Source organism: Gastrolobium bilobum, unplaced genomic scaffold, assembly GCF_033153095.1.
Source record: "Gastrolobium bilobum isolate Gb01-03AN ecotype WA unplaced genomic scaffold, APGP_CSIRO_Gbil_v1 utg1031, whole genome shotgun sequence".
Taxonomy (NCBI): domain Eukaryota; kingdom Viridiplantae; phylum Streptophyta; class Magnoliopsida; order Fabales; family Fabaceae; genus Gastrolobium; species Gastrolobium bilobum.
Window position 1 is genome coordinate 649,626 of NW_026899326.1, and position 13,439 is coordinate 663,064.

At 30.8% G+C, this 13,439-nt stretch overlaps 1 protein-coding gene across 1 annotated transcript; it reads right to left on the reverse strand.

Annotated features, from left to right (window-relative positions):
• Window positions 1-6,226: 6,226 nt before the first annotated feature.
• On the reverse strand, window positions 6,227-7,039 carry LOC133289655 (calcium-binding allergen Ole e 8-like). The gene has a single exon (XM_061487642.1). The coding sequence runs from the start codon at window positions 6,970-6,972 to the stop codon at window positions 6,433-6,435; it is 540 nt and encodes a 179-aa protein (XP_061343626.1). The 5' UTR covers window positions 6,973-7,039; the 3' UTR covers window positions 6,227-6,432.
• Between the last annotated feature and the right edge of the window lie 6,400 nt (window positions 7,040-13,439).

Sequence of the window (13,439 nt, forward strand, 5' to 3'; positions counted from 1 at the left end):
CTTCTTTATTAGAAAAATATTTGACCAAATTTATGTGTGCACTTGCACACGTTTGCAACCAAATACGTCCGCCAACGAGAGTATCAATGTTTGATGATGAGGGTAATTTGGTCTGGCAAATGTCTAACTACTTTCCCACTAGATGGGGGAAAAATACCACATCTTGTATAGTATTTGTAAATGGGATTATGTAGTATAAAATGAAATGATGGGGAAAAAAACTTCATGAGAATACTTTTAGGGGGCGTTTGGTAGAGGAGAAATATTTTTTTATCTGGGAAATAATTGTTACTGGAATGTAGCCGGAAATATATTTTACTGGAATATTATTAAAAAACTATTTGGTAGACCTATATTTTCCTGGAAAAATTAAGGTTATTTTACTGAGTTTGTGTTTGGTTGGTTATGAAATATTAGTTGGAACGTGAGGTTATTTTACCAAAATAACCTCAGCTTTACCCTTTTGATTCAAAATTTCTAACGTTCCTTCCTGAAGACAAACTGACAGAGATTTGAGTTTGAAGTGAGTCAGATCTATTGACGCCAGGGAACTATGCAAAATAACCCAACTTTGCTTTGGTGGGAGCTCTGCAAAATAATATTCCACTTTTTAGCAGAAAAAAAAAACCCATACAGTTACTTACGGGTTCCACTATGGGAGTAGCATGTTCAAAGCATGCAGCCCAGATTTCAACAATCTACAAGTATACCTTACAATGGGAGTAACATGTGGTTCTCTTTTGCGAAGACCTTATCCTCATATTGTACAAGGACAATGTCAGTTTTGTCAATAACTTTGCATCCCACTTTTTGGTTCCCCGGGTAGCGAAAAACCCCACATATTTTTTGGATTTCATATTTGTCAATCTGTACCAAAATTATCAAACACTCACATTTTTCAGTAAACAATTTTAGCCAGGAAAGTTATAGATTTGGGGCTACCAAACGCAGGTAACAGTTTTCCCTACCTGCCTTTCCCGGACATTCAAAAATAAGCCGGATACCAAACGCGTCCTTACTCTTTCATCTATCAAATGTGGAAAAATAATTTTTTCCACCCACTTTTTCAAGATTTCAAAAAGAATCTACGTACCAAACAGCACCTTAACACACTTCTCAGTGTAGGAGCCTTTTAAACTTTAAGTTTGGATAATATATAGTTCCACCTCCACACCAATAGCCCCTTTTTATAGGGTTTGGAACAAGAATAATACAAAACTCATTTACTTTGTGTTGAAATATTTTTATTAGAAGAACGATAACAGTAAGAACCGAACTCTATATCACTTGATGTAAAAGATGCTTAATTGTTGATAGACAAATTAATAGTTATAAGAAATGAAAGAGAGTTTTTTTTTTTTGAAAATTCAGTAAAACTATAAATTTTTTTAAAATAATTTAATCTACACTTTATATGGAGAATTTCCGTGCCTGCTTTGATTAGAAAAGGACATAATTTTTTTACCAAAAGAAAAAGACATAATTATCACTTCAATAAATGATATATAATTTCACTTTAAATTTTTAATAAGGTTGGTGATTTTTGTTATCTTATATGGATTATACTTCCCGTAATCTAAACTTGTGATCAGCAAGGGGGAAAAAAAAAAGACGACATAACCTAATCATAACGGGAACAATACTTAAAAAAACAATATATGATAACTAGTGTAGAGAGGCGCTAGATTAGACCAATATTCACTAAATAAATAAATAAATTGTCCATGTTGTATGATTGATTCGCATAATAGTTTTTTTTTTTTTTAAGTTCTTATTAAGATATCGGATAGGATATTGTGACACTCAAACAAAGTTACGACCAATCATCTCACCGTTAGATTGGAAGTAGCGATCTGACGGTCCTCATTGGTCTCTTAAATAGCCCCTATATTCGTTTCTCTCTCTCTCTGTTCTCTTCTCTCTCTCCTCGTTGATAACCATACACTCTGCCACCGCCGCCCATATCCTTTCTCCTGACGTCCGACGACGCTGCCTTCCTCCGTCGCCGCGCCGCCGCTGCATCCCGCGAACGAGCTAGGGTTCAATTTTTACAACCAAATTCGATTTTTACCAGATATACCAGGTTTGGTTTTTCTGATTTGCCTGATTTATCGATTTAATTCGATTTTTCATAGAATTATACCAGGCCATAAGAATAATACAAAACTCATTTACTTTGTGTTGAAATATACCAGGCAGATTAGAAAAATCGAACCTGGTATATCTGGTAAAAATCGAACTTGGTTGTAAAAATCGAACCCTAGCTCGTCTGCGGGATGCAACGGCGATGGAGGAAGGCGGCGCCGTCAGATGTCAGGACAGAGGATATGGGCAGCGGCGAGCGGTGACAGAGTGTATGGTTATCAACGAGGAGAGAGAGGAGAACAGAGAGAGAAGAGGGAGAGAGAAACGAATATAGGGGCTATTTAAGAGACCAATAAGGACCGTCGGATCGCTACTACCAATCTAACGGTGAGATGATTGATCGTAATTTTATTTGGGTGTCACAATATCCTATTCCGAAAGATATAGGTGAAAAAAGTTCTTAAAAATGATATGTGTGGAGTTAGAGCCCCTTAGCTTGAACACTGTCCCTTATGAAGCTGGAAGCTGCCACTAACATATATAAGGGGAATATTAAGAATATTATTCTTTTAAAACATTAGCCAGAAGAAAATGTTTGGCATGGCTGCTAGCTTATACCTAAATGATTGGCATCCCGTCTCAAAATTCAACTATATTCAATGTATATGCGAGTCATCGGAATCTAACCGAATTAACGGTCGAGAAGCTTGTAAAGTTAAATAATAATGCATTTCAAAAAAATTTGAAATATGCCCAATTGCTTGTGCCATTTACTTAGGGGACTTATCGCAATGCTTAGTTGTGGCCACTGGCCACATCCATCGTTCCTACTTTTCTAAAAGAAAATTGACCCGCTCCACTCGTCCCCCATGTTCTCAAGACTTAGTCTTCAACTATTCATTTAACATAATCCTTTTTTTAAAAGTTAACATCCAATTTTAGATATTTATGAAAAATTAAATTGACATCACTTTAATCTTTTAAAAATAGGTGCTATTGATCTAATTTTTAAAGATCCAAATGATAATTTACTCCCTATTTTAGATTCATCAACAAATAATGTTGTTTATTATCGTCATGACTATTAATCAAATTTAAGTTTAAAAAAAGGCAACAGGAAATTAATAGTCGAACTATAAAATGTTTTAAAAAATATATATACGAATTTAGATTTTTCAAAAGGAAAATGGGTACTTTAGAAAAAAAGAAGTTATAATTAATAATTAAAAGATCTACCAATAAAATTATGAAATATATAGGAAAACTTATTTCTTATGTTGCTGTAGAAAAAAAATCTTTTTCTGCCACCGATTATCCCCATAATTAGGGAAAGGATATTGTAACAACCAACTAGTGTTATTACCAATGTTATTACCAATCAATTTCACCGTTAGATCGACTATGTTGATCCAACGGTTATAATTAATTCCATCTTTGTATGGTTATGATTCCTCATATTTAATACTTTATATTTATTTTCACCTTTGTATGGTTATCGATCTAACGATGAAATTGATTGGTAGTAACATTGGTAGTAACACTAATTGGTTGTTACAATATCATGCCCCTTATAACTATGTACAGAGAATATATAGTTATAATATTAAAATTATTTTTTTTCTCTCTTCAGAAATTGTCGGTTGACGTGGAGAGAAAGAAAAAAATAATTTTCATATCATAACTATGTACTATAATCGCTGGCTGAAGAAGATTTGAGGCCCATGTTGTTTTTTTCCCTCTTTTCTCCCCACATAACCCCACACCTAGGGTTGTGCATGGGTCAGATCGGGTCAGATTTTTGTGCCGACTCGACCCAACTTGATTTTATAGGTCAGATATTTTGACCCGACCCGCTTTAATTTGATCCAAGTCAGGTCTGACTTGGTTTGGATTTTTTTGAACTAGTTCAGAACTGGGTCGGATCTGACCTGACTTGGTTTCTGAAGTGGGTCAGACTTGGGTTCTGAAGTGGGTCAGACTTGGGTTCTGAAGTGGGTCAAATTCGACCTGACCCGTTTTTGACATGGTTTCAAAACATGTTTTTAATTTGATTTTTTTTATAGTTATTGATTTATTTTTTAAACTCATTTAATTTAATTATTTTTTTTGTTTTAAAATATATAAATTTTATAATAAATTTAATATTTGTTAAATAAATAAAGGAATGTAATTTTAAACCCCTGCACATGTGAAGCAAAATTAGTGAAAATTAATGAAAAGTAAAAGATGAGAGAACGCTCTTCTCTTCCCATCTTAAGATGACAAATCACTAATTTTAACAATGATATATTAAAAAATTACATAATGTCTACTATTCATAAATTCAAACCCAAAATATACAATATTACAAAAGCGACATAATTTTTTCTCTAATGAAAATTTTTACAAAAATAAATTTTTTATCGAAATTTTCGATGAAATTTAGTTTCCGTCAAAAGTTTTGATAAAAATGATTTCCTCCATCAAATGTTTTAAAGGAAAAATGAATTCCGTCAAAAATTTTGACGAAAAATTTTTGTTCAAAATTTCGATGCGAATGTGTTTTGATGAAAATTTCTTTGAGGAAAATGTTTCATTGAAACTTTCGACGAAATTTAGATTCTTTAAAGAATATTTTTTCTTTCAAAATATTTTACGAAAAATTTTGACAGAAATGTGTTCCGTTGAAAATTTTGATGCAAATATTTTTTATCAAAAAACTTGATGAAAATATTTTGTCGAAAATTTTCAATGGAAATATGTTTCACTAAAATTTCGACGAAAATTTTTTTTTGTCAAAAAATTTAACGAAAGTGTTTCCGTCTAAAACTTTCGCCGAAATTTAAATTCTGTAAAGAATATTGATGAAATTTTTTTCCGTCAAAAAAGTTCGATGGAAATGTGTTTCTACAAAAATTTTGATGAATATGTTTTTGTGAAATATTTTGACGAAATTTAGATTCTATAAAAAAATTTGACAAAAATATTTTTCCGTCAAATTTTTTTACAGAAATGTTTTTAGTCACAAATTTTGATGAAAAAAAATTTCGTCAAAAAATTGTGAAAAATTTTGATGGAAATATTTTCCATAAAAAATTTTGACGTAATTGTTTTATATTAAAACTTTTCTTTTAACGTAATTGTGATTTTTTTTTCTTTTTTTTTCACATAATGAGTGTGGGTCAAGTTTTGGGTCAATGAGTCATTATTAAAACAAGTTAGGTCTAAAACTAACCAAAATAAAAGTGGGTCAGTATCTAAACCCAGTTCAAAAAATATGGATATTTATGGGTCAGGTCAAGGTCAGATAGATCAAGGGTAGGGCAAATAAATCAATTTTTTTGCACACCCCCTGCCCACAACACACTTTTATGTGTATATAGAAAGGGTTCGTTTTTTCCGCGATCAATGTAAATAAGTTATCTACATTAAACCTAAAATGACGTCATTTTGGGACAAAAATCAAGGTATTTTTGTAATTATAATTTATTTCAGGGTTATAATAGTCTTTTATTATAATTTTTTAATCTTTTAACCCAAAACGATATCATTTTTAGAGTGAATGTAGATAACTTAATTACATTTACTATAAAGACATTAAAGCCATATAGAAAAAATAAAATTATCTCATCCAACACGATACATATTAATCCCATAATACAAACAACCAAATTCCTTAATTGTTCAGTTAAAGGTTATAACTCTATATATGTTCTCCTCTAAAATACATCATTGACTTCAAAAGAGTCAAATTCATTATACACACTCATCACCTATTATGAAAATATCATCTCATATTTGTAATACTTATACCAAAATCTCCTTACGGATCAGCATTTTCATTCATCATCATAACAATCCCCTTCATTTTCAAAAGCTTTTAATGGAAAAAAAAAACCCTTCAATTGCCATTAAATTGAAGAATTTAACTGCCTGCTGCACATGAATTCTCTTATATGTTGTTATTTACATAACTATACGATAGTATCTTAACTATTCATGATAAGTCAATGCTTTATCAGATCAATTTACTTTCTCCTTCTAATATATATATATATATATATATATATATATATTTTAAAAGTTTAAATTCAGCAGCAACCGAAATTGACCTTTTCTGACGAATCTAAAACGATAATCAAGAAGAAGAAAAAACAAAAACAAAACACGAAGAACACAAGTTTGCAAATGCACAACACAAATTCTGAGATAAACCAAAGCATATGAAAATTTTCCATGATCGTCTTGGTTTGATTTCGATCTATGTCTAAAGTTTCAGTTGAGCAATTCACCACAAAGATTATTTATATAAAGTGAAAGAAAAAACATAGAGAAAATCGTACTATGGAAGCAGAAAGCGCCGAAGACTCAGAGAATTTGTACTGAGCCATTGACCCTACGGTTCTTGCTCGTCATCATCTGCTTGAACTCGTCGAAGTTGACGTTGCCGTCGCCGTCGGAATCCACCGACTTGATCATTTCGCGGCATTCCTCGACGGAGCACTTCAGGCCGAGGCGGTTCAGCGCCAGGTGGAGCTCCGCCTCGGAGATGAGGCCGTTCCTGTCGCGATCGTACAGATTGAAGGCGTCGCGGAGCTCGGTGGCGCCGCCGTCCGGCGTTTCGGAGTGGCAGAAGGCGGCGAACTCCTGGAGGCTGATGAAGCCGTCGTGGTCGGTGTCGATGTCGTCCATGACGCGGCGGAGCTCCTCCGACGACACGCCGGATCCGAGAGTTTGGAGAACGCTGTCGAGCTCGTCGACGGAGATCTTGCCGTCGCCGTTGGCGTCGAAGCGGTTGAAGACTCTCTCAAGTTCGTTCATATCTTGTAGGTACGGTGAGGGTGCGAGATTCGGGTTCTGTTTCGGGTTCGGGTCGGATCCCAATGATGTGGGTTGGTTGGTTGCCATTGTGATTTGAAAGAGAAATGGCGTTTGGTTGGAATTTGGACGGAGAATGGAGGAAGGTAATGGGTTTTAATGCTCATTTGGTTTTGTGGGACCCTATTTGATTCTAGTGCTGGTAATAATTAATAGATTCTAAGAGTCAAGGTCAATGTGTAAAATAAAAATGTGTAAAATAAAAATTAAATAAGTTATCACTTTAAAAGATGTTTATACACTTAAGTTATTTATAATTCTTAAAAAGATGTTATTTTGAACTGAAAGATTAAAAAATTATAACGAAAAAGATTATTATAATCTTAAAATAAATTATAATTATAAAAATACTTTAATTTCTTTTCCTAAAAATACTTTAATTTTTTTTCCTAAACGACATCTTTTTGAGTTCAATATATATAATTTATCTACATTAATTGCAGAAAAATTAATTTATAATTTATTTTGTTAGAATTAAAAAATAAAAATCTTGCAAATTATTGCCTATATTTTCTGTGGTTTCATTTATAAAAAATATCTTTTTTTAAATAACATAATTTTGTGTCATTTTACATAAAAATATTGTATTTTGATATTTTTTTATTTTCTTTCTCCTTCATCATTTTCTTCTTTTCTCTATCATCCTAATTTTATACCTGAGAGCTTCACTTAAAATGATACAAAATTGTACCATTTAAAATTATATGTATTTTTTCTTTATGTATTCATATAAAATTTTAATATATATTTTTTACAGCATAAATAATTCTCATGTTGATTCAAAGTTGTCTTCTCATTCTCAGTTCGAAACACGTGTCTATTTTTTTTTTAATGGCCCCACCACAACTTTGTCTTTATTGCAAGTTTTAAACTTCTTCCACAAGAGAAGTTGAAACCCCATAATTTATTTTAGGATTTAATTGTAACGGAAATTATTTTTTTATTTTTTATATTTGACTCTAAAACCTAAGTCAGTTACCACGGGAATAACATTTTATAACTTGTCGTCCAATTTCCATCATGGTTGTTAATGAAAAATAACATATCTCCAAACAAAAATATGTTTTTTTCGATAAATAATGGTCTAGTTATAAATTAATATTCAATAAACGATTCTGGATGCATGTTTAAAAGTTATGCCAATTTATCAAATGATAAAAGTTCAGTTTGCATAGAATTGAGCAGTTGTGGGTGATGATATGTGCAGAGGCAATCCAAAAAATTAGGTGGGGTCAAAATTTAACATATCAAATTATCAAAAAATTTATCATACTTTCATAAATTTATTAGGAAAAAAATTTACTATGAATTCTAATGTAGTTATCTAAATTATGTACTAAATAATGTCACATAATATTGAAAATCCAAATGAACAATTTTCGTTGATTATATATCAAAGCAAACATATAAAAATGCACTAACATTTTCGGTAAACATTTCAAACATTAAAATTTCACTTTCTTCCCACAACATAATAAGTAATGAACCAAACATTATCCTAAGGATATGAAAACACACAAATATAATAATTATATGTTTAATAAACATTGTCCTTAGTCTCCTCTTCCGTTATCTCTATTTCTTAAATTTTCAAAATCTCACGTTAGAGAACATCATACTTGTTTGCAACAGCCATAAGCACGATTGAAAATTCTCACATTTGGAAATTAAGTTTTTGACTATTCTTTGTGTGTGCAGTAACCCAAAACACAATAGTTCAATGGGCCTTCATATTTCATAATTATAGTCCTGTTATTCATTTGGTTTCATGATTGTTACTTTCAAGGGTTAAGTGTTTGTCTTTTTAAAGGACACAAATTGTATCCTTTTAGTTTTGAACACTATGTCTTATCAGTAAGACATAGTTATAATATGAAAAAATATTTTTTTGTCTCTCTCCATGTCAGCTGAAGTGGCTGAGAAAATAGAAGAAAAAAAATAATTTTTCATATTATAACTATGTTTTACCGGTAAGATATAGTGTCAAAAATTAAAAGGATATATAACATTGTGTCTTTTAAAAGGACAAACCATTTTTTCTACTTTTAAATGGGTTTATTTGGTTTAGTTGGGTCCAAATTTTGAAATAGGTCAATTAATCATTTTTGTGATTAAGTTTAAAAGTTTTTCTTTTTTAAAATAATAGGAGTAAGAATAAATAACATAACTGATTAGAATAAAGTAGGAAAAAAAACAAATATACAGGATAAAAAAAGAAAAAAAAAAGAAAAACACAAAAATAACCATACTATACATGTTCCTTATTATTTGTTTGCATTTAAATGGTTTGTCGTTACTTTGTATTGAGTATTTGATTTTCTATTTAGGTGGTGCCAATTATAATTTTTACCTTAGTTAATATTAATTAATTATATAATAAGTAAAAAAGACAGGTTCCAAGGCACTTGTTGGCTTGCATGTGGCTACGCCACTGGGTATGTGTTCGATTTTCTCCAAACCATTTTTAAAGGGATTTAAATCCTTAATCCCGAGACCCGTCCCAAATTGAACTAGTCGCGAAGCGATAAACCGATTGAAATATTTTTTTTTTAAAAGTCATGCCAATTTATGAATAATTAGATCTCCATTAAATTAAGATTAAATAATATTATGGAAGTCATCTATACACGTAGGAATCCTCTTGTTTTGTTCAATATGTATGGTTTCTTACAACCTATGTTGCATCGACACTGATACGGGACACGAGACACGACATGATATTCTTACTTGTTAATTCTAAAAAATGTTAGATTTCGACACATTAAGACACATTTTGATATTGAATAATATTTTTAATTTAAGTAGTATATATCATATTTAATATTCAATAATTTAACAAAAAGAATAGAGATAAACTTATATATCCATTAATTTTGTAAAGAAACATAAGATATCACAATTATTTATAAATAATGTTATTCTTACCACCTCTTTTCGCTTACAACCTATTTTTTTTTATAAATTTCGATTATAATTTACTGTGTTATACTTATTAATTAATTATTAATTCTAATAAATTATAACCGTTGGATTGCCGAAAATCGATCAACCGTGAAAAATAAGTTATAAGATGTTGTAAAAATTTTATGTTGTCAGAATAATGCTCCTAATTATTTATATTAAACTCAATAAAACTATAATCATAATCTAACAAATCTAATAATTGAAATTAAAAAACGACAATACAATCAATCTTTGAATTTTTTTTTAATCCCTCCTTATTGGAATGTTGGACATGGGTGCATGGTAGCTTACAACAGTAGTACAGTACGTGTTGGGAAATGGCGCGTTGGATGTGGGGACATGTGGGGATGAAGACGCGGTTTTTATCTATTTTAAAAGGGTTATGGAGATAGCAAATAGTGATAGCTCAATTGGCGTGCATGGGAGCTAAGGTGGGGATGAGAGTATGTGTTCGAATCTTTTAAGTACCTCATTTCTCCTTTGAAAGGAGTTTAAAGCTTTAATTCTGAACCTGCCCCGAATTGAATTAGTTGCGAAACAATAAACCGAATGTAATATTTCAAAAAAAAAAAAAGTTATGGAGATGGGTTGAGATCGAGCTCACTCTGTTGCTTATAACTTATAAGACCAAAAATACAGCGATATCATGTGCCATGTGTTCTTAACCCAAAAGAGATGCTTGCTGATAGAACAAGAACAGCACACACGATTGTTCTTTTGCAAAAGTTAAATTCGATACTTGACGTGGGGAGTGGAATTTGGTATCCCAACTGAATCATCAATCAATGATATGCGCCGGAAGGTGAGTGTATCAGCGCATGTGAGTTGAGCTGGGACCACTGTGTTGCACTTTGCAATTTTTAACATGTGGACCACTTGGATCCATTAGGATTAGTTGTGTGGTAAAGTTGTTTGAATTTTTTATAATTTTTGTGGGCTTCTATTAATGGTACTTTATCTTATTTTGATAAGAAGTAGCTAAGTCACGATTTAGATGTGGGTGTAGTATAAAGCTCTCTTAATTAAGTGATTTTTTTGTTTGGACTTGAATATTTAAATATCTGTAAATTGATTAGTGTGATAACAGTATAGGCATTATCCATAGACCCATGATGAGAAGGGAACTAGAGTTAATAAATTTGGTAATATCTCTTTTGCATTCACAACGTGTTGGAAAATCAATACCCCACAACTCACCCCATCGAGAGTTGTGATTAGGGATTGGTATAGAGTATGAACTGCAGAGAAAAATCTTGATATTTCCAATCTTCTAGGAGAGTCAGAGCAAACAAGAAACAATGAAAGCCTTCAAGAAATTATAAATCATGTCTTCCACAAGTAAGACCACATCTTTCGGTATTCTAATTTAATATAATGATATTCTATTAAAATTCTTTCAAAAGTTTGATAAATTATCACATTATTATATGGAGAAAATTGTTTCTCCCCACAAAAGAACGTGATTTAGTGAATTCCTAAAAAAAATTACAAGATATATTAATATTTTTATTTTCTTTTGTATAATTTAATTTTATTAAAATACCTTATATTCTTTTCCTAAAAATTTTAAATGACGTTATTTTGGAATTGCAAATATAATTTCATCTCATGGCTCTTTGATCCATTTTGAATTTTTACCCTTTAATTTTTTAATTTAGTATTTGATTTACAGTAGTTATCAATAGGGATCGTTTAGTGACACGAAGGGGACCTACCCAGTGTGTCACTCACACATTCTTTTTTATTTTTTATTTTTTTCAATTGAGTGACGCCTCCTCTCCCTCCGGCACTCAAAGGATTGTATCAAATGGCACAATCTCGTTAGTTCCGTTATCATAAAATTTCGGAAGACCATAACTTTTAACTTGAGTATCCAAATTACATGATTTTTTTTATTTCACATAACTTTTTGAGATCTACGTAATGACAGCTCATTTGACATATTTTATCTTTCATTAACATAGTTCAAATTTACAATAATAGTTCCACATTTTTTAAAATTTGAATTATATTTGTGAGAGATAAAATATGTCAAATGAGGTGTCATTGCGTAAATATCAAAAAATTATGTGAAATAAAAAAATCATCTGATTTAAATACTCTAGTCAAAATTTATGACCTTCCGAAATTTTTCAATAACGGAACTAACGAGATTGTGTCCCTTGGCACAATTCTGTGAGTGCGGGAGAGTAGGGGGCGTCACTCAGTTGAAAAAAAAAAATGTGAGTGACGCGGGGAGGGTTGCTGCACTCAGTTCGATCTCTCTCGCATCACTAAACAACCTTCATTGATAAATAATGAGAATTAAATACTAAATTGATACATTAAAACCTAAAAAAAAAACCAATAAATCAAAGAGCCTTTATCTCATATTATGGAGAAACTTTGATACCTTATTATCTATATTACTTTAAAATGAGAGATGTTAATCTATAAAATAATAATGTGCTCATTTTTTACACAACTTTAGTATATAATGCTTAAACAAGTATGTCACCTCTCTTTGACTGAACCCAATCAGATATTTTTTTATTCTCCATTAATTCATTTGTTATAATCAATTCGATTATTCTTTTCAAATTTCAATACAATTGCGACGCGTCTTTAAGATTCAAACTTGAAATTACTAATTTAATTGGGATAACCCTTATCATTGGATCATGTGCTTAATAATAATAAATTCTCTTCATCAGAGTAAATCTACACCCACACTCTATTTCTATATAGAAAAATCCAACCACATACCAAACAATGGGTTCTCATTTTTTTTTAAAAACAAAAATGTCATGGTCCTTTTTTTGGATAATGAAGCAAAACTAAGTTTCTACAGTCTCTAGGGGTTTCTAATCATGGTTGCTAAGCATGAAGCAAAACTAAGGATATGTTTGATTCCTATTCTTAAAAATTGTTTTTAAGTTTTTAAAAAAATAAATAAATAAAATCTGTTTGGAAACGATTGTTTTGCAAAGTGCTTTCCAAAACAATTATTCTTTTTTAGTTTTAAAAACTAAAAAACCAAAACAACTTCTCGATGTTCATGTTCTCCGGATGTGTTTTTTGATTTTTTTTGTTTAAGCAGTGGCAGTTTCGTAAATATCAAAATTATTAATGATAATTTTGTAAATATCAGGATTCAAAACAATTACTTTATCATGGCATTTTTATAATTCTAAAACTCCATTAATGACATTTAAAAATAATTACAATTCTTTATAACTTTAATTTAACTATACTCAAACAAGTTTTTTTATTTTTTTACTTTCAAAATCAGTTTTTAAAATTATATTCAAAACCATTTTTTAAAACAAAAACACTTTTAAACACACCCTAAATTTCTACGGTCTCTAGGGGTTTCCTCAAATAGGTGTTAGATAAAACACTTATCATAAAGTAAAAGTTATAGTTATTAGTGAATGTGCAATTTTTTTATTTTTTATCCTGATAATCTCAAACCTCATGGGAGTCTGATTTACATTGCCATATTAAGGCACGATTTTGCAGAGTATCATTTCAAGAAATCGAATCCATGATTT

What these genes read in the sequence shown, in the direction of transcription:
- LOC133289655 (XM_061487642.1), bottom strand. Translation starts at nt 6,972, where the DNA reads ATGGCAACCAACCAACCCACATCATTGGGATCCGACCCGAACCCGAAA.